The sequence below is a fragment of the Hypomesus transpacificus genome, chromosome 23, assembly GCF_021917145.1.
Source record: "Hypomesus transpacificus isolate Combined female chromosome 23, fHypTra1, whole genome shotgun sequence".
Lineage (NCBI taxonomy): Eukaryota > Metazoa > Chordata > Actinopteri > Osmeriformes > Osmeridae > Hypomesus > Hypomesus transpacificus.
Window position 1 is genome coordinate 8,176,739 of NC_061082.1, and position 27,919 is coordinate 8,204,657.

Consider the following 27,919-nt stretch of genomic DNA (forward strand, 5'->3'; position numbering starts at 1 on the left):
CGTTGAGGCTCTTGACCGTAAACTACATTACCTAAGAAGCCTTGCGATTTGACCAGGAATCCGTCCGTGGAAAACCGACTGCGCTTGCGTATCCAGACGTGGCAACGGCATCATGGCTTCTTGGATCAGCGACGGGAGTCGGAGGAGAGAGATGAAAATACACATATTTTTCTTGTTGGTAAGTAATATTGCTCGTTTTATGTTACATCAAGACAGAGAGAATAATATTCATAATCTGATAGCAAAACTGTGGCCAAGGAATAATGGGAAAACCTAAAATTGTTCTTTGCCATGTCTTCGTGCTGGTTGCAAAGTTGACAGGCTATTCAAATCGTTTTTGGTGGTAGAACTTGTCGCGCATTTTTGGCCATTAAGACTGAACGGGGATTTCTATTGTATTCTATGTATCCATTGCATTCTTGTATTAACGCTAGGTAGTGTTAATTTAAGATAACGTCGTTCATTGTATGCGCTTTCGCTAGTAAATACCGCATGGATACTTTGCGAGCACAACAGGCAACAGATTTAATCCGTGAAACGCTGGACACGTATAATTTTGTAATTCAAGTAGACACGTAGGATTTCTTATCCTGGGCATGAAGGCCTGTGTTCTATTCACGATTATAGTTCTTCCAAACTGTGGGCCTATACTTTTATGATGGAATTGCCTTCCTGCCCGTTGGCCCGTGTTCATGTAACTGGCTGCAAGCCTAGTAGTACCTACAGATAGTGCAGGGCAAAATCCATGGAACGACCATGCTTTCGCTTCTGAGGGTCTGACAAGTCAAATTTCAACCAGAATGCTAATGCAGGATGTGTTTTTCAATTGTGAAAGAATGACTAGTGGTGTGGTAGGTTGCCTACCCTTCTAAAATAGCATTGAGGGGTGTGGTTCACTGCCCTTTGGAGTCAGAGGTAAGATAATATAGTTATACCCCTATGTCATGTGACCCGTATCCAGTCATTTGTTTACATACAGATGCTACATGCGGCTGTTCTGGCCCTAAAATTCAGTTTGTTATCCATGTCCTGCAGAAGACCACGTCACTGGTTGTGGCAGTCCTTTTCCTGTTCCACATCCTGTTGTATTCCTGCCATTGCAAACAAAGGTGGAGCCGGGTACTGGTTTAAGCAGGCCAGACAGACATGTAGACCTGGAGTGGGTAGCGGAGATAGCAGGACACTGTTCTCTACCGGGGGCATAGGCTGTCAAAGCAATTTGAATTAAAAAATATTTTAATCTGAGTTAAGGACACATATCCTTTCCACACACACACACGCGTGCGCACACACACACCCTTCCTAACATGTTGAGCTGCCTGACTGCCTGCCAGTACACCCTGGAGTCCTTTTTACCTAAATGGCTCTATCAAGAGAGGAGGGCCGCACCATTGACAGACCTGTTTGTATTCCCTCTCTTCTAATCCATTGCCGATAAATGATAAATAGTTTATAATGTTTCCCCACTGTCAGCATTTCCACCATGGCTCAACTCTATCATCCGAGGCTGGGGGGTTAAAATACCTATACTTCGGCTCTTCTAGTTGTAACGCTTTCTATGAACCACAGTTTGTCGGCAACTACAAACACACTCATACACACAGTCAGTAGCTGCTTTTCAAGTCATAAATCAGAGGGAAATATAGAGAGTGTTTCACAAACAGTCAACCGGTTTGTGCTGATTCAGTGCTGCCTCCTAAACTGGGATGGCATTTATGAAGCAGGTTTGTCACAGCAGACGGAGGGTGCTTAGCTAGCGTAAAGGTTTTTTTTTTTTTTTTTACACTGATGTGATGCAACACCTTTTTTGGATGAGCGTTCTAGATGACGAGTGTGCTAATGGCTGCCCTCCATATATTGAAGCCATTCGCTCCGAAGAGCTTCCAGGGACAAGCTCCCTTGCACTCACTGAGCTGCCTACCTTAATTGGAAAATGTCGGCTGGATGAGATATGGTTTATTGGGGGAGCTTAATCGATAATGAAAGGATTTGTAATAGATTCTCATTCTGAGAGCGGGGTTGGGTGAATAGGCTACGCTTGACCAGTCATGTTTGCCTGTGTGCTAATGGTCTTCAATAACGTGTGTTTGTGACTGTGTCACTTGTGAAATAGAGGCTACATTGGTGCATCCCAGCAGTTAATGTGTTCCAACCTCACTTTATCAGATGATGGAGTAGAACCAAGAACCAAACTAAGTTCTTGGCCAAGAAGCCATGCTTTCCTAGAGCCTGCTGTCTTATTGTATCTTCTGTTAATGCAGTGCGCAAGGCTGCTGCGTGGAAGGACTGAAGGCTCAGTATGTGTGTGTGTGTGTGTGTGCTTGTGGTTGTGTGCACACCCGTTTGTGTGCCCGTGTGTAGTCCCACCTTCACCTGTCTCCATCGATTGGGAGTGTGTGAGTGAGTCTGTCTCCCGGCATGTGTTCAGAGGATGTAGATAATGGTAGGGTGAGAGCGGCAGATCACATGGGCCACAGCAGGCCTTTAGAATGGGTGGGCTAGGCTGCACACGCTAATTGCCAGGCATTGATGGTCTTGCAGGATTGGCTGCCCGCCTGCTAGAACACCTTGTGAGTGGGAGGGCAATGTCATTATTTTTTTTATTTTTTTGGTGAAGGCATAATCACACAACAAAAACATTGTACAAAAGTCATTGTAGTAGGAATAATCAGAGCTGATTTGACTAATTATACAACCAATCACGATAGCTTCATCATTTTATGATTCAAACTTCTTGGTAAATCCATGATGCTATTTATATTCCTGCATCCTCTCCTCTGCTCCAGTCCAACATCCCCTCCCTCCCACCACCTCCAGGAGCTGACCTAGCCAGGAGCTGACCTAGCCAGACAGGGGAGGGGTATCTTACTCATGGTCCTCACAAGACAGAGATTCTCCATTTAATTTTTTAACTTTTAATTACTCCTGACGGACAGCTTCACACCCCAGGCTGCCTGGTCTCAGAGCAGGGGAGGCAGGCGGGAGAACAGGCGGGGGGAGGAAGGTAGCCCGGTGGGGCAGGCAGTGGAGGACGTCACCCTGTCACATCCGTCGGCTCGCTCTCCGATCAGCAACCTCTAGACACCCGCACTGTCACACAAAGAAAATGAGATGGCCTCTTGATAGAGTTCACGAGGCATCAAGACAAGTGTGTGTGTGTGTGCGCGTGTGAGTCTGTAGTGCGCGTTTGTGGGTACGTGGGTAGGGACCATCAGAAATGTGTGGAGGTCAGGGTCAGATAGTGTGTCAGTCGTTTCACTACTGTTTCAGTGTGGTTTTAGAGAACCTTTTGGAGATGGGCTCCGGCAGGTTCATGAAGATGAGAACGTAGGCTAGCTTGGTTTAAATTAAGGCAGTATCGCTCATTATGTATGTGGATCAGAGCAGAAACAGACGTTTAGGGCCAATTTGATATCTCTGCAGGGGACCAAAGGACGTTTTTAAGACGCAGTAGGAAGGAGACGATGCAAATTTGTCACACAGTGTGACACCAAAACTCCATGTCACACTTCAGATGATGTTTACCGGGTAAGCATTCTGCTTGCTTGGAAGGTTATATAATTACCTGGGGAAATTCACCTTTCAAATGATTTAAGATTGAAGTTGGTGGCGAGTGCTCTGCTTATTTTATGTATCAAATGATGTGTGTGTGTGTGTGTTTGTGCATGCGCGTGGTGTTTAGGTGTGGTTGGTGTCCACACTGCAGGCCGTCAAGGTGTCTCCTCTCATTGAGAAGATCAGCGACCACAAAGACTTCAAGAAGCTTCTAAGGACCCGGACCAACGTCCTTGTGCTCTACACCAAGTCAGGTGAGGCACCTCGCTGCCAGCTTCTCACCAGATGTTCCTCCTCGTTTGGATTTGAATTGTTTTCCCACGTTTAGGATAGGGTTTGCGAGTGTGTCACACAGCTGAAGTTTCAGCCTGCCGAGTTGGGAAGTGCGAGGGTTGGAGATGAGAGTAAGATCAGAGTCCCTACTCGGTCAAAATGAGGTTGTCAAAAAAGCAGTCACTCCAAGGCATTAGGGAAGTCAAGAGCTTGCATTTCACATTGTTTCATTTGCATATTTTACACCAGCCCCGAGATTTGATTTCCCTCCACTACAGGGCTCATGGAAGACTGAACCATGCTGATCCTGTCCATAAACAACCCAGCTCCTCTGCACAGGAAGAGCCTCTCAAGGCCTCATGGCTCTAGATTCATTTGTTTCATAATTCAAGGCCCATTTCAGCCTCTGTCAGGTCATTGGATAAGACTTGCACGTATTGAACACCAGTGATTGATGGTTTGCTGCGCTGTTCTGTGGCGTTTCCCCTAGGCACGGGCCAGGCTGTTTCCTTTCCTTCATGTTTCCCTACCCATTTAATTTCCTGCTGTCTGTCCCCTCTCTCTGTGCCCCCCTCCCCCAGACCCAACCCACCCTCAAGGGGGGGTCGAAACATTCTTCTCCCCTCTAATGCTGCACACTTCCTCCATAAAACCAAACCACTCTCATACCTAATGTCACCGTACGTTGGGATCTAAGAGCCGCGCTCTCAGGTGTTCCCCTTACCAACCTGGTGCTAGGGCCCTATTAGGCCCATACCAGTCCCCCGAGGGTCATGGCAGAGCCCCAAACCTACTGAATATAAAGCAAGCGTTGTGTCTACAGCCAGTGGAAATGCTCTACGAATGCTTGCGACACCTTAATCGAGTTTAGCAAGAAGGCAGTAAAACTGATATATAGTGATGCTGTAGGAATAGAGACCCACTGGGTGTTTACCCGACTTAGAATCCACACCCTCGTGTTGACTTTAGTTTTATCATTGTGAATTGTGGTTATGCTCGCTGCTATAAATTGTTTCTCATTGTGGCACTCTGGGAGTTTAAGTAAAGTTCTCGCTCTGATACGATTGGGCCCTTTGTTTGCTATGTGGACATATTCCTCATGTGTTTTATTTGAGTCCAGAGTACTTCTGTTCAGTGTGTCATCCTGACCCTCTTTATCTATAACCTCCATACTTAAAAAAATAAATTAAAAAAAGACTATCATTTTCTAACAACGAATGCATTCACCTGTTATCCTTTAAATATGATTATATATTCATACACATTTTTCTTTGTGTTGATGGCTATTATGCAGTTCTAACTGTGTGTGTGTGTGTGTGTGTGTGTGTGTGTGTGTGTGTGCAGGGAGTTCTGGGGACTCCCAGCTGAAGCTTCTGTCAGATGTTTCCCAGGTGGTGAAGGGCCAGGGGACCATTGCCTGGGTCAACTGTGGGTGAGTAATGGATGCTGTGGCCTAGTTCACAGAATGACAGTGCTTAGGATCATAGTGTTAGAATACCAGCAATGGGATGATATGAAACACACATTTTGTTTTGTTGTTTTTCTTTTTTTCGGTGAGTGGCACTGGCTCAGAAGAAGATCTGTCAAACAGGTCGAGTACAGCCATTCTCTGTCATTGAAATTTGCGGCAAAGAACTTGAAAGCCTTTTGTCTTGGTCCTTTGTAGGAGCACAATGTGGCATGTCTGGACAGAGTAATCGATAGCAGCCATTGAAGCCGCTGTTGTATCCTCTTTAAACTGCCTCCCTCTAGATCTCTATACCCGGTCTGTCCTGCAGGCACACTGAAAATGCTCACTAAAACATTTCTTTCTACATTTCGTTGAAGGGCTGGAGAGAGGAGAGAGTCACAGCCCTGTGTGTGTTGTGCGTGTATTGTCTCCGCGTGTAGCAATGAGTCACGGAGCACATTAATTTTCCTGTATTGGAATCCATGCTTCTCTGTCCTTGCCTCCCCGCGCCCCACACAATAGATGTGTCAGGATGGGGAAGATTAATCCACCTCAGGCTCTTTTCTTGGAAGCCTTATCACCGGGATAGATGATACTCCCATTGCACACGCAGGAATGCTCTTCTTTAAACTCTTCCATCGTCTGCGCCCACCACCACCACCACCACCACCACCCCCAGCAACTCAGACCTCAGGAGGCTGCGTGTCCACTCTGTTCTCTGGGCTTTTTTTCACAGCGGTGGCAACCTTCAACCCCTTGAGCGTCCTCCGTCGCTCAGGAGGGACGGCATCCCACGGGAGTTGGAGAAAATGAGAGGATCTCCTGGCAACTGCCTTTCCAAACATCCCTCGAACTTTCCCTCAAGCTTGTCTGGGAGTGGCAAGCTGTCAACGCTTGTCATCAGTTCAATTCACTTACAGCAATGAGCAAAATCAATCTTTCCCTTTCACAAGTTTACCTACTTTATGTTCAATTTCTGGGAATCTGTTGGTTGTCATTCTGCCTTTCCACTCTGTCTCCATACTGGAGTGGGTAGTGAGCTTCTAGGCCTGTGCCAGAGAGCCTACAGGGGGCAGAGATGACCGGGTTCAGCCCTGCTGGACTCCCCTTGCCTCTGCCAGTACGGCTCCAGCTAGCAAGCTCGCAGTAATTGTGCGCGTTGGCGTGCTCTCGCACCTTCCGACGTGGAGCAGGTCCAAAACCAAGCTTAGCCCAGAGCCTGTGGCAGAGTGAAGCTGACGGGCCTCAGCATGAGAACAGACCTCCCTGCCAACCTGGAGGCCTGGGGAGGCCAAGATGACACACTTACAGCAGATGACATGGAGCTGAGAGAGGGCCAACTATGGCCAACCCGGGAATGAGGTCACAGGAAGTAGGCGAGGGGAAGAGGCCAGGAAGGGACTGGCTAATGGTATTAGTCACATCTTGCGTCAATATTGGCTGACTACATTTTTTTTTCATGATGCCAGAAGAAAGCTTCTGTAATCCTGAAGACTTCTTGGATGATTTATTAAGCATATCAAGGATGACCTGCGTTTGTGTGTTTTTCTGCTTTACTGGATTTTTTATTTTTTATTATCTGGATTGCGTGTGCACTATCAGGAAAAGCTGACAATGTAGTGTTGGTGCAGAAAATGTTAGTTTTCCAAGTTTTTTTTCTTCTCAATGGCAGTATTCTCTGACTTTATTTGGAGGCAGATTTGACGTGGGCAGTTCTCCAGAAAATTCACCTTGACTCTCCTTTCTCAATGTCATCTTTTGTGTTGCACTCAATATCTTCCATGCAGCCTCTCCTCCCATCTCTCTCTCTCCACCTCTCTCGTCACCTGCCACCCCCCTGTGGACAGCAGAATCCATCTGACTCGCCCTGCATGGCCCATCTCCTTGAGAAACAAATTATTCCCCGTTGCAATTGGTGCCTCGGTCTGCATGAGCTCTGCTGTGGGTAGACCTGGAATACTCTGCTGTAGAACTGGAATCCTCTGCTGTAGAACTAGAATCCTCTGCTGTAGAACTGGAATCCTCTGCTGTAGAACTGGAATCCTCTGCTGTAGAACTGGAATCCTCTGCTGTAGAACTGGAATCCTCTGCTGTAGATCTGGAATCCTCTGCTGTAGAACTGGAATCCTCTGCTGTAGATCTGGAATCCTCTGCTGTAGATCTGGAATCCTCTGCTGTAGAACTGGAATCCTCTGCTGTAGATCTGGAATCCTCTGCTGTAGAACTGGAATCCTCTGCTGTAGAACTGGAATCCTCTGCTGTAGAACTGGAATCCTCTGCTGTAGAACTTGAATCCTCTGCTGCCAATTTTAGTCTCTCTCTCCTCGGACTGAAACATGCGGCAGGTCCGTTTCAAAGAGGCCTCCCGGGTGTAACTTTTTTGTACTCGACTACTTTTATTACTCTCCTCTTTGTTCTGTGGATGATCATTGAGAAGAAAGTGATGAGATATATTTACTCCTCAGCTGAGGTCATCTTAAATTCCATTCGTCTTGGGGACAATTTCTGTTGCTCGGCTATTCGTTTCCACGATCAGCACAGAGATCACAAATGAGGAGTCAAGAAAAGTCCTCCATTATCGGGGCGACCAGCATAAAATTCGATGAGGTCAGGGCCCCGACACTGCTAACAAGCCAGTGATTTGGAGGAACTCTGCCCATTTGCGCCCACCCCGTTACAAGGATATGATGTTCTGTGGAACTGCGTGAAAATGATGATGGGCCCTCAACTTCCCGGTACAATGTGCGGTCACAATGTCTGCCCATGAATAACTTGAGCGATGTCATCTGCTATTGTGAGTCTTAATGTTTCGGTGCATGCACTCGCACGCACACAGTCATCATCTACTCTTTTCTACCTGCATTCTGGAAAAGATCCCCCCGCAGACGACGACACTATCTATAATGTATATAACACTAATGACAGCACCTCATTCTATCTTAAAGGACAGAAAAGGGTATTTTGCTGGTGGGGGCGGGGAGGTGTGGGGGTGTGGAGGTGTGGGGCTGCTTCTGTCAGGACTGTAATTGAATTCCATCCCTTTGAATTTTCATTAGCATAGAGGCTTAGCTCTCCATTGACGGCCTGTGCGTATCTCTCACTTCATATTTGTCCTCAAGTAACACATTTCCATGCTCATTATCGCTGGAGAGAAAGGGAGTTATTGTCGTCGAGAGAGGGCTGTGCTGGGAGTGTGAATGTGTGGGTGGCTGGTTATATAGGGTGTGTGTATTTGTAGCATGTGCCTACAGAGGGGTTATTTGCTGTTGTGTGTTTGGGTGTTCTGCTTGTTTGCAAAGATTACTCTCCACAATTACAGAAATGAGCCTGTGAACAGGATGTAAACAGATCTTCTCCTCAGCACACGGCGTCTCCAATCAACACCGCGTCTCTCCAAATGAGTGTGTATAGTCAACAGGACTGTGTGTTTCTGTGGCCCGTCCGAGACTGTCATCAAACACTCGGATGTGTTCCAGTTGATGGCAGCGATGGCTGGAGACTTGATTTCCTCAGGCTTAATCTGTCTTTATGTATTTCTCTTTCAGAGATTCAGAAGGTCGCAAACTGTGTAAGAAGGTGAAGGTGGACCCCAGTTCAAAAAGCAGTGGAGCAGAGCTCCTGCACTACAAGTGAGACTCTCGCCACTTCCTTTCACTCCCGTTTCAAAGCGTCTCTGGTGTTGAGCAGAACTTGTGTGTGTCTTCCAGGGATGGGACCTTCCACATAGAGTACAACAGACCCGCCACATTTAAGGTAACGTTCACCTCCAAACTTCATGACTGAATATGGGGCGTACGTAAACACCAAGCGGAAAACTTGTCAGCAAATGAAACGATGACCACGGGAACATCGCTGCTTTGTTACTGATTTGAAAAGCATGTGTGTGATGTTTTGGTATTAGGAAGTGAAAGCACATTTAACCGATCATGCCTTGCAGCCGAAACTACAGATTGCGGCAACAATCATCCTCATTTGACCCAGCTCTGCTGATTTTTCTAATTGCACAAATAACCAAAGCAGTTTCGTTACTACCTCATGCACGGTTGTGCTTTCTGTTATCTCAGAAGACATATGGCTCATCATTTAAGTCTGGAAAGTGCATAAAAACTCATTAAGAACATTTTAAAGTGGAGAATGACTTGCGTGATTCCTGAATGGGAGAACATTTTTACCGGATATATCACTCGCCATCTGCCAGGCCGGGGCAGCTCATGTTCAGCATTCACAGGGGGTGTTTTTCCAGTGACACCTTCTCATGTGCTCTCCTTCTCCTCTCTGTTACCCCCCTCCTCCCCCTCTCTGTTACCTCCCCCTCTCCACCCCTCCAGTCCATGGTGGCGTTCCTGAAAGATCCAACAGGAGCCCCTCTGTGGGAGGAGAACCCCGAGGCCAAGGACGTCGTCCACGTAGAGAGTGAGAAGGTCAGTGCGGCCTGTCCTCTATGGGTCTCTGCTGTCCTGGACTAACGAGTGTCGCTCTATGGAGATTGCCAACGAGTTATGAATGGCGGAAACTATGCCTGATTCAATGGTTTCTTAGTGGGCGAATGATTCATTGATTTGCTGCGTTAAATCTGAGCTCGACAGCAAACCGTTATGATGATGACTAAACACTTCAGGATAAAGTGAGTCTTCTTGTTCTCTGGCCCTCTCTCTATCGCTCATCTTTCCCCGTCGCTCTCTCCCTCCAGTTTAACAGTTTGATCACCTCGACATATCCTGAATTAACAACACAGCACTACACAGTTACTGACGGACAGAAACGCAGGCCCGGCGCGACATCAAAGAGCTGCACACAGTTCGAACCCGCTCAGCGGCCCGCTCCGTCGTCAGGGCTGTCTTGTGGTTCTCACCCCGGCAGCGAGGCTCACTCCACGCTTCACCACAACGCTGCTCTGCACACACGACCCGCACGAGGCTTTTTAACATCGTTTGATAACCGGATGATCCGCTGATTCCTGCTCATCTCTGTGTTACACTGTGCCTGGGGGACAGCGTAGAGTAGAGGCTGTGTCAGTTCTTCTGAGGTGAAGGAACAGGAAGTGGAGGTATACTGAGGGTGGGAAATTAATTGTCAAGGAAGAAAGGGTTCAGACCACCCCGGGTGTTCTACCGGATCTCTTTCTCTTCCCTCCATCCATAGCATCAGTGTGCGTCGCGCTGCCAATCGAACGAGCCAGGCGGACTATTTTTGTGCCGCTAAGATAATTAGCTGCTGCTTTTCATAGAATCACTCTCCTCGTGATTCATCATGTGCATAGGTCTTTTGTTCACCACGCTGCACGTCTGCTGTTGTCTTTGTTTCTCAGGACTTCCGGAAGCTTCTGAAGAGAGAAGAGAGGCCAGTCCTCATGATGTTCTACGCCCCCTGTGAGTCACCCGTCTCATTCACAGTGCCTGCAGCTGAGAGGGCCAGGTCGAGTCCTGGAGAGACAGACGTGTTGTCCTCTCAGTGCTCTGCCTAAAGTCACTCAAAGTCACAACAGCATTTTGCTCATGACACAGGAACCTTCATTCTCGAACACAGAGTAAAGCAGGAGGACCAACCGTGTTTGCCTGCTGGCCTAATCAAGTTGGTGCCTCGACACATTTCTCAAATGTCTTCATAATGTATTCCCCTATCGTGTGTTGTAACAGGGTGCGGTGTATGTAAGAGGATGCAGCCCATCTTCCAGCAAGCGGCCACAGAGACTAAGGGGAAATATGTAAGTGAAGCTCCTGTCGACGGCTGGCGTCTTGTTTACGGAGCCTAATCACTCCCGTTCTCAGAGAGACACCATCACGGTTGCGGCTCAATCGAAAGCTTGCCTCCAGGGCCTCTATGCCCTGTGCTTTAGACGAGCTGTATAATGGATGTGCCAGCCATCAGTCAGACACCTGTGTAATTGCTAGGATCACTGCTCATTTAGAAACCCGACTTTCCCTCCTCATTTTCCTCCATCTTATTCTAGATTGAGCTGTCCTCATGAAGTGGGGATTCACTTGGTTTCTACCCATTAACTTAACTGTGGTCACCTAATAATGCCCCCGGCGACCACAATTATGGGATAGAGTTGTGATAGTTGGAGTCTTGTGTCTGTATGGATTACTGTGGCTTCCTCCTTAGACCTGACAGTGTTGTGTTTTTTTTCACGGCTCTCTCGTCTCTCCCAACCTGTCCCTAAAGAGCCACTCAGTCAACAGAGAAAGGGGATGAACAATCTAGTACAGTGGAGAACTGTGGGGGGGGGGGGGGGGGGGGGTGTTGGTTGCGTGAAGGAGATGAGCTTCTTCAACTAGAGGACGGAGAGTTTATAGATCAATAGCACACGGTGTCCCTCGTGTGCTAGCTAGGGAAACAAAGAAACTGTTTTCAGAAGCACTTGTGGTACAGCGATGTTATAGGGCTTAGGGGAACTTCAGACAGCTGTTTCCTTTACCCTCCTAAAGGTGCAAAATGCTAAAGGGAAGAAGTTGAGTTTTCAGTGTTTGATTTCCAGTGTGTGAATAAATAATCCCCTCATTTAGAGATTTGCATAATGGACGCATTTACCTCCCTATCCACGCAACATGTGGTGTTGCAGCATAATGACAGTATTCCAAATAGTTGTGTGACAGATGTTGATAGAGATGCTATAAGTTTCAAATTGGTTTTGAAAAGTTAACCTGGTTAACCCGAATCCCACATCATGTTTTCATGTCTTGTTCTGTTTACCAGCTCTGTCATTCGTCTTCATTTCCAGGCTTTTGCGAAAGTTTCTTTTCAAATCAAGTAAACTACTGTTTCTGCCTTTCTCATTCTCTCTCTCTCTTCTTGTTTTCTCTCTCTCTCTCTTCACATGTCCCACTGCTCCAGGTGTTGGCAGGGATGAATGTGCACCCAGCAGAGTTTGATGGCCTCAAGCAGGAGTACGATGTCAAGGGCTACCCGACCTTCTGCTACTTTCAGTGAGTCTCTGTCATCCGTCTCACTTAGGGCCACTCTCGTATGGCCGGTTCCCTCCAAGCTGGGCCCATAGAACATTTACTACTGTAGGTGTTGGGAGAGGATGGCATGCATCGTATCACCACACTCATTGCCAAGCATCGGCACACTCCCTGCCTTGCGATTGGCCAAAGCAAGTAGGTGTGTCGTTGGATGTTCTGATGTGACTCCTCTCTCGGAGAGAGTTTCTTCAGTGGGCTTGGGTCCTTAATGATTCTGTTTGAACGAGGCAGGCTCACAATGGGGGGTTTCTGCTGGGAAGAGTTGAGATGGGGTGGCAGGTCGTGGGAGGCTATGGCATGGAGTCTCCACTGTGGTGTGTGTGTGTGTGTGTGTGCGTACGTGTGTGTGTTTGCTAGGAGACAGATGGAGTTGAAGCTGAAGGCTCCCTCTACCCTTTGAGCTGTCTCTGGGTCCCTAAGCCTGCGACTGCTCTCAGCAGGATGTCCTGGATGCTGTTTCTCCATCCTAAGTTACCCTCTCTGCTAGGTCCTCTGTCATGCAGGAGAATGTCCAAAGCCTGTATAGATCAAGTCGTATCAATGTAGTATATGTATGTTTACTTTCTTGTATATGATTTTCTAGCCCTTACACAAATCCCCCCCCCCCCCATCCATCCTAATCCTTTCAAACCAAACTGTAAACGCTTCTAGTGTCAGCTCAGCCTTTCAATTAGGGTTCATTAAGCAGCTAGCGAGGATGTGCTGGCCAAAGCAGTGTGAGCAGGTTACCACTGAGACGTTAGCTATTAGCTGTCCCAGCTCAGGGGAGAGGGCAAGCGCACAACCACACAGCAGCACTGGATTCCCGTAATGAGCCCCTTCATTTGGAACCCCTGGCAAGTCTTTCTAGGACAAAACACCATCACCATCATCTCTAACACTTCTGGTGCAGAGTTATCTCACAGTGGGACTGTAGTGGACTTTCTGCCCAGAAGCCTCTACCTTTCGTACACCGGGAAGACCACTGCAGTTTTCAACTGGGCTTTAGGGCACCACTAAATCCACCACAGCTAAATGAAAAAGGTCTCAAAACTTGTGTTCGAAAGTCTTTTTCTTTTTCCTTCAGTAGCTCCGGGCAGCATGTTTATGGCTCCTTGTTGCGGAGACCGACCCACTTCATGTTTTTTGTGTAACATCGTAAAGATCTATCACGGCTTGCTTTTCTATAAGACACATGGTATGTCTGTTAATATAGTCTTCTTCCAGCTGTGGTTTTCACTGCTGGGGACATTTCTCCCAATGTTCCCACCTCATATGGACCAGGGACAGTTATAAATGGCCGTGATCTGGCACAGATTCATCCCATGTGCAGGAGCCCCAGATCACAGCAGATCAGCACCGATACGTTTAGAACCCAAGAACACTGTCTTCTGAGAAATCGCAAGGTTTGGCATGTTCACACTGTGGAAAGAGAGCTCTGTTTTCAGCCTGTTTCTGATTCATGGCAGTGAGTAAACAGAAGACAGGCTGTGTTTACCACAGAAGTAGGAAAAGGAGAGAGGGAAATAAATTCATGTTGCGCATTTTCTTTTTTGTTGCTTTTGTCATCCTCAAAAGAAATGGTTCCTTTGTTCCCCAGTCCTTCTCTCTGCTCTGGACAGGAAAAGTAGCCGCATGTAGGGGGATATTCTTCTAGATATTCGAGGAAATTCATTCATGTTGCATCGTTCCATAGTTAGTTTTGTTCTGGAACTCTGTCTTTCCCCAGTGTGTCGACTCTTTACGGTGTTGGTGTAACGCCAGCATGTTGAGTGCACACCTCTCTTTCTGCCTTCTAGGAAAGGGAAGTTCCTCCACCATTATGAGAACTACGGAGCCACGGCCAAGGACATCATCGACTGGATCAAAAAGTGAGTGACTCATTACCCCGTTCTCCCCTGTGAGCGTCCCTGCTCGTCCCATTCTCCCCCAGTATCACCCCTTTACCCTCTCATACCTCCCTCCTTCATAGCTCACTAACTCACCCCCCTCCCCTGATCCACCCCCCTACTCACCCCCTCCAGACTGTGAGGTCGTAAGGGCCTGGAAGGCTGCCACGCCAGCCCTCCAAGAGGGCACGGTGTGCACATTTCCCAGTGACTGCAGGATGCAAGCACAAATTGGGGGGGGGGGGGGAGAGAGAAGTGTGTCGAAACAATGCTTGGAAGGCCAGTAAACACACAACACTTGAGAACTCTCTTCAGTGCAGACTCGTCGAGTCCTGAGCACTCTCCTCTCCAAGTACAATGGCCACATGTGAAACCTTCCCACGGTACAGGGCCACAGCACCATCTAGCATCTGCTCAGGCTGTGGCTGGTGCTGCTGCCCTCCACTGGGTCTCGATCAGCCCAGCCTGCTCATGCTAAGTGGTGCTGCTGACAGTTAAATAAGACGATATGCTCACTGGACAAACCCCTGCAAGCACGCTGTCTCACAGCAACGAAGTTGAGAAAAAAAAGCTTTACCTTCCAGAACCCTCCTAGGTGGCATTATGGGAGTACTCCTATAAAGGAGCACACAAGTAGTCTGGCAAGTAAGCTTGCCAGTGGGAAAGTCAGCACCTGATGTTGCTCAGAAACCACCTGGCCATCTGGTACAGAATAAGTGTAGCCGGCTAAGTTTTTTAATACAATAAATTGAAGTTGAGCCGATATACTTAAGGAGAATCTGTGCTGGATGAAGCACACTTCTCACAGCTTCCCAGTTGCACAATACTGACAAAAGTCAAAGGGGCAGATGCAGGTGTAGATAAATACAAGAGCACCTTATTATCCAATCAGTACGTAGCTACTGTCCATACCAGGGGCAACATGTTGTAAGCATGTGTGTATGTTTATGGGAGAGATGAGTGTTTTTGTGTGCGAGACAGAGAAAGGATGCGTGCGAGCAAGCATGCCTGCGTGTGCGTACTGGTCTTGGCAGTGCAGGAGAGGGTTCTGTCACTCGGGCGTGTCCACTCCAGTCCAGATGTGCGTGACGTGAGGTGCAGTATTGGCTCCAGCTGTGACGGCCTCTGGTACCGGGCCCGAGTAGAGGGCCAGCTCAGAGGACTGTACTGTGGAAGTGAGACTGCTCCTGACCTCTTCATGTGCAGTATAGCTCCACACATCACCTCCAGTCCTCAACCTCAGGTCTCCTCCACTTCCAGAATGTGTCTACACTGCTTCCTTGCTGTGTTACTATTCATTTATCTTCTCTCTCGCTCGCTCTCTCTATCCCCCTTTACTCACTACTCACGCCCTCTCTCTCTCTGTCTCTCTCAGCCCCCAGCCCCCACAGCCTAAGGCCCCTGAGGTACCCTGGTCAGAGACAGAGTCCCCGGTGTTCCACCTGACAGACGACTCCTTCGATGGCTTCCTGGAGGAGCATCCCTCGGCCCTGGTCATGTTCTACGCCCCCTGTGAGTAGCCTGCTCCAGGAACACACACAGAACACACACACACACACAAGCACACACAAACACACATACATGTACACACACAGCCTGAGTCTCCCACACACTGTCAGTCTCCGGTGGGAATGACAGAATGACCTTGCATCGTTTACGCAAGCCTATGTGTCATTATTGGAGCTTATGCAACAGACTGTTTCCAGAAACGTTTATAAAAATGCCAAACTGTGAAGAATGAGACCTTGAGTTCCAAACTCTTGTCTCTTAGGTGAGTGTGGAGCTGGTCCGAGGGTTGTTGGTCTATTGTGGTCTTGTAGCATAGCGTAACATTTCCACCTTCTCTGGGAGGTCTCACATCTTGTCTTCTGACCTCCTTCTTGCTGCATTCCTAACCTCGAGACTTTTCTCTAGCCACCAAGGTGTCCAGCTGTTATCATATTATGGAATGACAAAACTAAGCCGCCTCCTTATAGACTCCTACCCCAGTCCAGGATGCCAGCTAGACAGGCCCAACCCTCTCTCCATGGGGTCTAGGCCCGGACAATGGTGGCACAGCAGCCTTGACTGGACACATAGTTCCTGCTCATTGAGACTCTGAACAAGGGGCAGTCAGCTGATATTGGCATCAGACATTGCAGCTTACACACACACACACACACACACACAAACCACACAGACACACGCAAACTCGACCAGACGTGCATGCGCACAGAGACCCCCGCAGACACACACTCGCCGTGTGGAAGTTTTGAAATGGTCCAGACATCATTGAGAAATAAATGGCTTTGCGTTCAAGAGGGTGAGCTCGTATTTTGGTCCGTCTCAAACCTGAACCGATCGATCCCTATGCTGACATAGACCAAGGCAGCACCTCTACAGGCAGCCTAGACTGAAGATGGGCCTTAACCTGAGTCTGGAGACAGGCTCTGAATGAAGATGAGTAGACACACACACACACACTTTTATGTTGCTGGAGTACTCTGTACTCCCGTGAGTACAGAGTACAGTACTTGAATCACTAAAACCATCCATGGTCAGCGCAGTCAGTAAGTAACACAACTGAGATTTTCCTGAATCCGTAGCAGGCAAGTTTGTTACAGTAGTTACTTACAACTAACTTACTTATTTTATTAGATTTAAATGTTAAATAATGTGTGTGCTTTTTGATTTGATACAGTTTTACACGGCTTATTGTTTCATCCTGCCTTAACATGCAAAAGAAACCTAGATATACAAGTGCTCTATCAAAGAGCATATTCATGAGATTTTAAACAAAGGATCTCATGGATGCTGTGGCACAAACTTTCAGTTCAGCGTCTGAAAGTCGTTTAGCTCTAAAAATAAGACGCATCAACGCTGCACTCATGCATTTTTTATCAAACGCTGAATTTATTCATGATGCTAGAATTTGGTATCACAACAGTGTTGACAAGCAAGCTTACAGACACCCACGCACACACACACACACACGCGCGGGGCGGAACACTTGCTGTGGCTGTCCCTGCCGTCACCATGTGATGTAAGCTTGAGGTGTCAGTTCCAGTACGCTGTATCTTCCTCTGTCAGTGTTTCAGGAGTGAGGACACTCAGTCCCACGCCCTCGGCCCACGCGGCCGCAGTCATGTCTGTGGACCGACATGTGCTTGTGTGTTTCTGTGTGTGTGTGTCTGTGGACACACATGACTAAATCTTCCAGGGGATGTCCCCATGGATCTCCTTTGCCCTCCAATATGATTACATCGCACAAGCTAGGTACGGCTGTAGCACATATCTAGTGTATTGTATGAGGTGAGAAACTTTGCTCTCGCTAGCTCGACTCACGTCGGCCGACGGATGGATACGGAGGTCTGAGGTGCATTAGGGCCGACTCTCTCTAAAACTGCCACGCGGGAGTATGAAACTGGTGGAGAGTTCCCAGCCGCTTGTCTTCGTGCGCTCGGACGAGACGGCTCCGAGGGCGTCAGGTTGGGAAACGCTCGAGTTTGTCCGTCGAAGGCCCCTTCCTTATGGACATTGTTTCTTCCATGTGTGTTCATGTTATAAGGGTGAGTGAAGTCACTCGGTCCTGCTCTGAGTTACGACCTGTTGTCTCTCTGCTCAGGGTGTGGCCACTGCAAGAAGATGAAGCCAGAATACGATGAAGCCGCTGAGACTCTCAACAAAGACAAAAATGTAAGTCTTCCTACGTGTGTCTTGATGAACCCCATCTTGTTTCGGAGATGTAGAGTTTGTGTAAGACGTTAAACACCCTCCCCTGGCTCGAGCCTGGGCCGCTGGTATGACTAGAGAGGAGAGAGAGAGAGACTGGAGAGTTGGAGAGAGACTGGAGAGAGTGCACAGGAGGGGAGTCTTGTGTGTTTCTGATTATCAGGGTGTGTCCTGGTCCAATCCTCCATGGTCATGCTTCTCCCCCCTGGCCGCAGACGGGTCAGTAGCACTCAGCCCGGCCTCCTGATTGGTCCCATTACCCCATCCTCATCCCCTCCATCTTTCCAATCGTCCTCCTCCTGCAGCCTGGCGAGGCTGAGCTGTGCTGTGGCGGTCTGCCCAGTGCCGGAGGTCAATGGGAAGAGCTCCCACATGATCTCATGTGGTTTTACTGGAGCCCTTCCTCACACCCTGGGCTCTGGAGGCCCCTCAAGTGCTTTGTTTGTCTTCTTCTCCAGTACTGGTGACTCATACAGTACACTACACTCATACTTAGACGCTTGGTGAGAAGCACATCTCTGGACTTGCTGTAGTGCTTAATGTCTTCAGGACTTGCTCTCTAGACAGAGCAAACAAGAAAGGTTTTTAATAATTGGTCCAATGTGTACAAGTAATAAGGGTGAGTTTAATTTGAATGGATTGAAACGTATCGTTGAAGTGCTCTTAAACCGGTACCGCGACTGTTTGCAGTCTTGCTAACAACCTTCGGTTTTCTCTCCCCCTCCTCCGTCTTTTGCACGACCCTACTTGCTTGCAGTGCCTCAGCCCGTGAGCAAATAAATGTGTTGATGATGTCATAATTGCAGTGGTGTTGTTCTGTGTGTCCAGAGCCCTGGCGTTCTGGCGGCGGTGGATACCACCATCCACAAGGCGGTGGGAGAACGCTTCAAGATCTCCGGCTTCCCCACCGTCAAGTACTTCCAGAAGGGGGAGGACAAGTACACCCTGCCCCATCTCCGCAACAAAGACAAGATCATCGAGTTCCTGCAAAAGTCAGTTCTTACTTAGCCTTCCCAAACCCAGAAAACACACTGGCTCTGCATTAGTAGGGATGTCTACAGTCCAGAACGCCGTTGCCAACGATGCAGAATGTCACTATTGTGTGTGATGACCATGTCCTGGTTCTTGTCCCCCCTCCAGCCCCCAGCCCCCACCTCCTCCAGAGCAGTCCTGGGAGGACACGCCCTCCACTGTCAGCCATCTTGGATTGGAAGACTTTAGAGAGGCTCTGAAGAAGAAGAAGCATGCCCTGGTCATGTTCTACGCTCCCTGTAAGAACCTCGAGCATGCCTCCCAATGCCAGTCCGGGCGAAACACCTGTTGTTCATTTACCCATGTCACCCATGACCTCAGCTTTCATTGCCCCGGTGTTTACAAAGCATTCCTAGCCAAGCTAAAGCTCACATCTGCTCCGGCTCCACCTAAACTGTGGGGAATTGGGAAGTTACACACTGGGCTCAAAATAGATTTGCAGTAGTGGGAAAATAGGATGACAGGTCCACCTTTCGGCTAGAAAGCTAAGCATTAAGACACACACACACCCCGTTTCCTTGCCTGTCAGTGGGGAGAGGGCGCTGACGTTACGAAAAGCCTACAGTCGCAGTATGATGCGAGACTTCAATAGAGCGAGAACACAGCGCCTTCATCTTAGCGTGGAGCCAAAGCTGTCTGAAATGCCCTTGGCTGTCCCCCGACAAAGAGGTGGTTGAGGCAGAACCGACAAAAACAAGGTGCTCTTTGTGCTTCCCCCTTTTAACATGTTCTAATCCACTGTGTAACATCCGCCCGGGGGGCTAGCGGGATCAAACTGCATAAAGACTGGAAGGCCTTCAGACAATCTTGTTAATTGCTATCAAAGGGGATGGGACACACTCGTTTGTTTCCTAGCGTCAGATGTGCAGAACAAACAGCCTACATAGCCCTGCACGTAATAGGCCATTTTCACCGTTTCCTACAGTAAACTCACCCTGGAAACACTGAGCTAATATCTGTGTACCGGTACATGACACCATTTACGACGCTCATTTACCCTAAAGCCTATTTAGCCAAAACGACATCCATTTCATTTGGATATCCGATTTGAGAATGAGTGGATTGATTCCCACCCGTTCCGTTGATATTGTAATCCCTGTGCAGGCGAGGTGTCTAAAACTCTAGCTCTGCCTCGCATTGGCAGCGTAACAACTCTTCCTCTCGTGGTCAGAGATATTTAGTAGTGCCGGATAAGGACTCACTGCGAGACCCAGCCATTCTCTCTGTCAGTTATTACGTGAAAAGGTATAGGGGAAAGGAGGGAGCAGGCTTGATGGAGGAGTGCAATTATGTTGGCGTTCAAGCAGCCAGAAGAGCTTCTGTACTCTACTCTGAAAGGTCCCAGCTGCTGAGCATCAGGTCTGCCTATGTTTACTAAGTGGGCTGATGCACTTGGCTTATGCGTTTATGAAGGGTGTACTTGTAGACGCGTGTACTGGTGTAGGGAATGTATTACTAGGACTGACTCATGCGTTTGTCTTCGCTGCTTTAAGTCTGTGTTCTGCCTTTCCCTTCCTCTGTAAAACAGGAAAAAGTCAAATGGTCAAAGTAATGACGGGAACTCTGCATCAAATAGCCTTCCTGACATTATGTGCTTTGCTAAGGGAGCGACCAATAGGGAGGCAGAATCACCCAGTGGCAAGCTACTCAAGTCTAATGGCAGAAGGTGCAGACCCATGGACGTGGGAGGGGTGCGTTTGTTAGGGGAAGTGAAACATAGCGATAGATTTGCTCCAAAGGCCTGGGCGGCATCATTCATGAGGGCAATAACACGTTTTATGGCTGCTCGTGAAATGGACATGAGTAATAAGGGAGTAGCACGCGTGTACGCTGCCTATCCTATGTTCCACCACAGGGCTACGGGAGAAAATGACCTCTGGATGAGATCGAGAACCCCCTTGCCGTCGTAGCAGAATGGAGTCCCGCTTGTCGTGTGGTGAAGGAGCTCAGGCGTTCGATGCAGTCCATATCATGTGGCGAGAGGCCAAGTAGTGCTTGTGCTGATGTGCCCTATAGCGACACTGACTCCCCTCTCTCCGGCAGGGTGTCCCCACTGCAAGAACGCCGTCCCCCACTTCACCACAGCAGCCGACCTGTTCAAGGAGGACCGCAAGGTGAGACTGCCCAGCCCTCCACCGTCGTCCTGACTTCCCGTCATTGGGTTACACTTTCAATACAGGCCAATCTAGAAGATCTGATTACATGTGACTTTCGTAAACACACACAATTCCTTAATCCCAAATGAACACTTACACCTCCCTATTGTGAAGTTGTGTTGATTTTAGAAGGCTATTGCTTTAGTGTGTCTACTTTTCGCGAATCCTCCACTTGAGGAATGATCTAGGTTAGGATCGCCATTGGTATGGTATGCTGTCATGTTGAAATCTATCCAGCCCTTGCCATGATTATCTCAAGGGCCGGGTGCTGATTGGGGATGATCCGACTCCGACACTCTCCCCTTCTCTGTCCTCTATCCTCATGTTTTCTCATGTACCCCTCCGGAGGCTCTTTCACTCTCATCTCCTCTCTTGCTCCTCTCCCCTGGCAATCCATCTCACTTTTATGATGCTTTCCATTGTACATTTCCTGTTAAACCCTCTGACTCTGTGACTGAAGTCACTGTTTCCATTTGGGGAGCCCCCCCCCCTCCCTCCTAACTGTCTGACTCACCTCTGTCCTCACTTGGCAAGCGACTTCTCTCGCCCTGACCTGAAAAACCCCCCAAAGTTTAACATTTGCAAATGAGTCAGATGCGTCGTACAAAGCACCAGCCTTTACCAATTATTGAAATGCCACGCGGTATTTGGCACGCAATCTTTTTACATAAGACTGCACATAATTCACATTGTTGCGATGTTGAGATCAATAATCCATCACAGATGTTACTGTGTGAAGACGTCTACTTTGGAACTTGTTTGCTGGGCAGCGCCGCCTCGGTCGATATTTCGCATCAAGGGAATCGAAGTTCTTGCTGTTCGTGTTAAGACCTGCTCTCTAACCCGGAGCGTGTCTGGATGGTGGAAGTCCCTGCTGTGGGACACGCACGCCAACGAGCCTCCCCGCCTGGCTCACAGTGTCGGGGGCCTGGCTCACAGTGTCGGGGGCCTGGCTCACAGTGTCGGGGGCCTGGCTCACAGTGTCGGGGGCCTGGCTCACAGTGTCGGGGGCCTGGCTCACAGTGTCGGGGGCCTGGCTCACAGTGTCGGGGGCCTGGCTCACAGTGTCGGGGGCCTGGCTCACAGTGTCGGGAGCCTGGCCCACAGTGTCGGGGGCCTGGCTCAGTGTCGGGAGCCTGGCTCACAGTGTCGGGAGCCTGGCTCAGTGTCGGGAGCCTGGCTCCTGTGGAGCTTGGTAACAGTCACCTGTCGATGTACATTCCAGTACTGTGGGGCACCATACCGAGCCCAGGACAGGACTGTCAGCGAGGAGGAAGTGGTCCACTTGCAGGATCCAGCCCCCTCCACTGGCCATTGATAGTATGCATGCCCGCAAAGACAAACTAGAATCCCCACAGTTCTAACTTGGATATCTGTTGGTGTTACATAGCCATCAGGCCTTTGACGTCCCTCGTAACGGCATAGAAAAGCAAAGACATAGATTCCTTTCACCCCCTCCCTGTGGCTCGCCTCAGATGACCACAGGATCAGATGGTCAGTGCGCACGAGGGCGTTGCTGGGGTGGGGTGGATGATCCGATAAGCCTGGCGCAACCCAGAGACCTCTGAAAAGATCTCTCCTACCTTTCCTGATCCCTGCACTCCCCCTTTCACCATCATCTGCCCTTGTTCCCTCCATCCTTATTTCTCCTACAGTGAGCAGCATTTGGGGGCGAGGGTTGATTAGACAGGAGTGACAAGGGAGAACGGAACACAAGGTTGTTCATTTGTTTGAAGTCCTCAGTGCATGGCTCTGCACAGGGGCGAATCTCCATCTTATTGACTTTCTTCCCCTCATTGACCAAAGGCAGATATAACAAGCTCAATGCTCACTTAAAATAAACACAATTAAACACAAGATATTGCATCCCCCTCAAAATGAGGATCTGTCAGTGTTCAGTGGCTGAGGAAAAGCAATGTTTTATATGAATCCTGAATTAATGGGATATCTACACTGCTAAAGCAGGGGTTTTCTGGGGTAACTAATATTCAGAAAGTTGGCTGCTGACTAATGAGAACACTATGACCAAGGAAAAAGAGTGGTACTTTTTTGGGAGGGGGGGAGGGGGGGGAGGGGGGGGAGGGGGGCGACGACTGTCTTATAACCTGCTTGTGCGGTGAGGATTGACTTGCTCTAACAGCTATTAATTAGCACCTAAGGTAAGATTCATCCACTAATGATGCTCCTACTTTGTAGGAACCCAATCGCTGCAGCTTCTCCAAGGTACCAGAACAGGTGTAACTTCTAGTCCTCGACAGAGCCCCCCTGGACGCTTCCCCGACGTCAGAGCTGTCGCGGGATCAATGTGATGTTGCAGGGTCTTCCGTCAACTGGAGAAGGATCAATAAGCAGCATTGGTCTTAGACCTTTGAAAACAATCCCTTACGACTTAATTTTCCTCCTGTCAATTTGCCGGCTGCTTTGATTGATCGCCTGGGCCAGCTCGGTGATGAACGTCAGGGCCAGTGTCTGCAGTGATGTCATTGTCACTGACTGCCTTCTGTGAGTTCAAAGGGGCTTGTTCTAGCCTGGCTGGAAAGCTAACAGCTCAGCCTCTCTGATCTGAGATGACCCTGTTCCATCACTGTCCCAGGCCTGATGGCATCTGCTCACTAGCCTTACTGGATCAGCTGGCCCTGACATCTAAACTACCTTCAGCCATTCATCTACCAAGGGTTTGACGGCACGGCTGACTTCGGACAGATGTGATTGTGTGTTCTCACTGCCGAAGAAGAGGCCGGTCAATCGGACGAGCAATTTCATGTTGTTGTTGATATGCGGCGGAGTGCGTGCGATTGGACGTCGAGCTGTCCGATTAGTTTAGTCTCAGCAGGAGATCTGTCATTTCCTTATTCGTCTCCAGGAAAATGCTGGGAGATCATTCAACGGTGACAAGTTCAATGCCCGGTTTTGAGTGTTTGGGAGGGTGACATTTGAGCTGTCCAAAAGGACTAACTGAGTGAGCTGTGTATCAGAGGTGGTATTCACGCCTCACTGGGACCGGCTTTCTCAACTGCCTTTCTCCGACATAAATCTCCTTTGTTGTTTTTGTGTAGGAGGGATTGTTTTTGTTCTCTCTCCCTCTAAATGGTCAAGCCTGATAGGAATGTATTAGTCGTTTTTCTTCAAGCTGCTGAGTCTCTGGCAGGCTAAATTTGGGAGAGTGGAATGTTGAGAGCAAAACAGCTCATTCAGTGCCAAAGCAGCTGTCAGAGGTTCAAGCACTTACAGTAAATATTTCTGTACTGCAAATAAAGGCTGCAATATTAACAATGTGGATATTGTATGTCTTTCATACAAAAGTTAAAGGACTGGAAATTCACAGCTTGTTGAACCGATCTTTCCACTTGGATTGAATTAGACTACTAGGCTCTTATGAAACCTGGCATTTTATAATACAGGAAATGTATGGCCGCTATTTTCTATGTGGAAAGTCTCCCATGACATGACAAAAAAAAGGCAATATGCAGCATATGACCAATCCTGCCATTCTGAGCCTCCCCTGTCCTAGGGAGTGATATAGGTGTGCCGTTGTCGAGGGTTTGGTATGGGTGGGCGTGGCTGTCCCCAGTAGAAGAAGTCGGGTATCCCTTGAGCCAGACGTCTGATCAGCAGGGGACGGAACAGCATAGCAAGGCCATGAGCAGGGGGAGCCAATGGAACACCAGTCAATAGAGGAGCATGGGATTATCTCATGCTGAATGAAATCCTGCCAATGCCTACACCACCACCATTCCATTAATGACCAGGCGCAGGCCAAAACGATTCCTTAGTCGGGTAGTGTCTGTGTCATGTTTACGATCATTCCCCTCCAACCCACCACCCAGATTGCATACGCAGCCGTGGACTGCACCAGAGGACAGAACCACGAGCTGTGTAAACAGGAGGGGGTCGAAGGATACCCCACCTTCAACTACTACAACTATGGCAAGTTTCCCGAAAGATACAACGGAGACCGAGGGGTAAGGAACAACTTAGAGCCACAGCAAGTGCTCTCTTGTCAGTATCACATAGTGTTATCGACCGACGTTTGTAGGTCTCCCCGATTCCCAACCTTTCTCTCTCTGACTCAATGTTTTGTCTCTCTCTCTCCTCCCCTCCCTTGTTTCAGGAGGCGGGCTTTATAGGCTTCATGCGGAGCCTGCGGGGGCGGGACCAGGAGAAGGTTGGCAAGAAGAAGGAGGAGCTATGAGGCTGACTTGGGTGGGGAGAGCCTGTCGTTGCACTGTGACCCCAGGCCCAGCGGGGGCCAATCAGCACTGACGTGGGAGACTTGAAAACCTCAGCGAAAGGCTATTTTTGATACTGCGCTGACCATGTTTGTTATACCAGCGGAGTAACCTACCGTCAGACCACTTTTTTTTTTTTCTCTCTCTTCTCATTAGTACTTTGATGGACCAAACAAAAAAGCTTAATCAAAACAGAAAAACAAAACAGAGTTTTTGCCCAAATACTGTGACTGCATTTGTGAAAACGACATCTTACTATACTGTATCTATGCAATACTGCTCCCTGCTTGCCCAACCCTGGGTATCTGTGAAAGTGGTGTTTGGTGGTCTGGGGATGGAGGAGGGCTGTGCTTGTCATTGGCATCCACCCACCCACAGCCAGCTACACATTATACCACAGGGGTCACGCGTTAGCATTCTTAGCTCTGTGTGTTCTTTTGAAGAGGAATCCAATACAATATAGGTATACAGCTTTTTCCCCCCCCCAAAAAAATATTTTTGTACAGAACTGTCCTGTAGGAAGACTGAACCCATGTTAAACCTTCATGGTGGAATTGCTCCAGTATAGACGACTGGGACTGTTCACGAGTCTGAATGCTGTATTGATTGTTCCAAACTGAGTAACACTGAAGTGGAATCACATTCTCTATTTCAAAGCTGTTATGTGTCGTCTCGCTTTAAAGAGAAAACGTATCTAGTCTCTCAAAACAGTGGCCTTAAATGTTATTATGGAAACGAGTTACATTATTCAGACAGATATGGTGACATTCGAGGTGCGGAGCTCTCTGGGGGTAATGTTTCAAAGCCTGGTGCTTGTCAATCTCCACCTTTTTGGAAGTTAATCTGAACAGACATTAGCGTGAATGTCAAAAAAGTCATTTGAACTGTGTTGCATTTGCAGAGGCTTAGTGTTGTAATTCTGCACTATACCTAGTGTTACCTCTTTACTATGACCCTACATGTATATGATAGAGATGAGGTATTTAATTCATCATTAGCCTCATAGCTTTGGAGAGACCTGCAGGCTTAAGATGATTCCAGTGATTCCGTCTGGCCCAGTCTGTCGCATTGTAATGTGTATTGCATTTTCTAACTGAACCGCACCAAGGAGATAAGGGTGAATGGATAGTCCAGTCAGCCTCATTCAGATCTTTGTTTTGTGAGTCCTTCTGGTCTACCGTCCGTCTTCACATTTGATAGATTCAGGTCATTCTAGCCGATGATGAGATCCGAGCTTGCAGAATGCACAATGTGCACAGACCAGGAAGCATTTTAAAACATAGGGGCCATCCTCCTCCCTGATGTGGCCTGGTGTGCAGCAGTTCAGTCTGGGCAGTGTCATCCCTTGTGTTCCAACTACGCTGATCTGAGGGGCGGGGAAGTCAATGAAGCCCACAGACTTTTCTTTCAGAGCCTGGTACTATCATCCACTCGAGCCCTCATCACTACCTTTGTGGCGACTTCAATGCTGTGTGTTTCCGACTCCCTCGCTTAGGCCTCGATAAATATTTAAAAATGTATCTGTAGCTGGAGTTGTGTTTTATTATTCAGGAGTTTTGTTCCTTTATTATGAATAAGGTTCTCAGGGATAGCGAAACACAATTAAGGGAACTAGCTCGTTTTTGTCATTTGCATTCCAATTTGGTGTGGATGAGCTCTAGTCGCCAAATTAAGAATTGTTTACATTTGCCTCCAAGAAATAGAACAAAATAAATAGATTAAATTGTCCAGTTTACATTTCCTGTGTCAAATGATGGCAGGATGTATAACATAGAACATATTGACCTTAATGGGGGTTAATGAACAGACTCTTAGTGGATGTCGTTGGATTTTAAATGGGGCAGTTTCAAATGGTCAGTCTGACTGCTGGCTGATGTTGAACACTGTTGTAAATGTTTAATGTTATTACTTTATGGGTATGAAAAACATGCAGAAACTAGCTGCAGAATCACATCATGTTGGGAGAGTGCTTTACGTAGCTAGATTTTCACAATGCTGTTTTAGGTGTTTGATTTTGTTCCATGTCAGCCAGAAATGGCTTTGTTTTACTCTTATTCAGTTGGCTTCTTCACTTGTTGAGGCTTCTTCAGTTTTAACAAGTAGGATTTATCATTCGGACAGCTCTGTCCTATCCCAAAGGTCTCCATTTTGTGTGAAAAAAACCCCACAAACTTATGCCAAGAAGTCATGGTTGCCTTTGTTGATTTGTGTGCACAGCCATATGTACAGTTTAGCCCAGTACAAATGAGGACCTTGCAAAAAATAAACTCATTAGTTTCCAAAACATTGTCTTTTTGTCTATTTTCCCAATATTCATTCATAGTCAGCTGACAAATTGTCACTCGAGTGAATACGATTATGGTCATCGTTGACTTCTGAACACACCCCTATCAAATGTAACTACTGGGACAAGAAAGTAGGTAATCCCTGTTAATCTGTCTTCCTGGATCACCCCCCAGACCATGGCAGCTGTGTGCCTGGGTATTCAAACACCCTGTCTCTCAGTTGGTGGTTCATCATCTCAGTAAATAGACAAAAAATAATAATTCTAGCAGCCCTCAGTAGAACCGTTTGAGAGGGATGACAATGAACTGTACAACAGACAGTGAAGTGCAACTCCTTCCTGTCTTTATCACAGTCTTTCTAGAGTAGGTAACAGTTCAAGTTTACTTCTTAGATT

The 27,919-nt window shown here is 48.0% G+C and overlaps 1 protein-coding gene across 1 annotated transcript; it reads left to right on the forward strand.

The window, feature by feature from the left end:
• The first annotated feature begins 72 nt into the window (after nucleotides 1-72).
• Nucleotides 73-27,523, forward strand: pdia5 (protein disulfide isomerase family A, member 5). The gene is made up of 17 exons (XM_047047838.1): nucleotides 73-178; nucleotides 3,683-3,809; nucleotides 5,173-5,260; nucleotides 8,824-8,907; nucleotides 8,986-9,031; nucleotides 9,607-9,699; nucleotides 10,587-10,647; nucleotides 10,915-10,982; nucleotides 12,113-12,204; nucleotides 14,022-14,093; nucleotides 15,487-15,623; nucleotides 17,716-17,786; nucleotides 18,651-18,814; nucleotides 18,963-19,093; nucleotides 20,898-20,968; nucleotides 24,838-24,972; nucleotides 25,122-27,523. The coding sequence occupies exons 1-17, from the start codon at nucleotides 113-115 to the stop codon at nucleotides 25,200-25,202; spliced, it is 1,587 nt and encodes a 528-aa protein (XP_046903794.1). The 5' UTR covers nucleotides 73-112; the 3' UTR covers nucleotides 25,203-27,523.
• Nucleotides 27,524-27,919: the final 396 nt, after the last annotated feature.

Coding starts and splice junctions, on each gene's coding strand:
- pdia5 (XM_047047838.1), top strand. CDS start 113: ATGGCTTCTTGGATCAGCGACGGGAGTCGGAGGAGAGAGATGAAAATA. Junction 8,908..8,985: donor GCAGAGCTCCTGCACTACAA/GTGAGACTCTCG, acceptor TGTGTCTTCCAG/GGATGGGACCTTCCACATAG. Junction 19,094..20,897: donor GGTCATGTTCTACGCTCCCT/GTAAGAACCTCG, acceptor TCTCTCCGGCAG/GGTGTCCCCACTGCAAGAAC.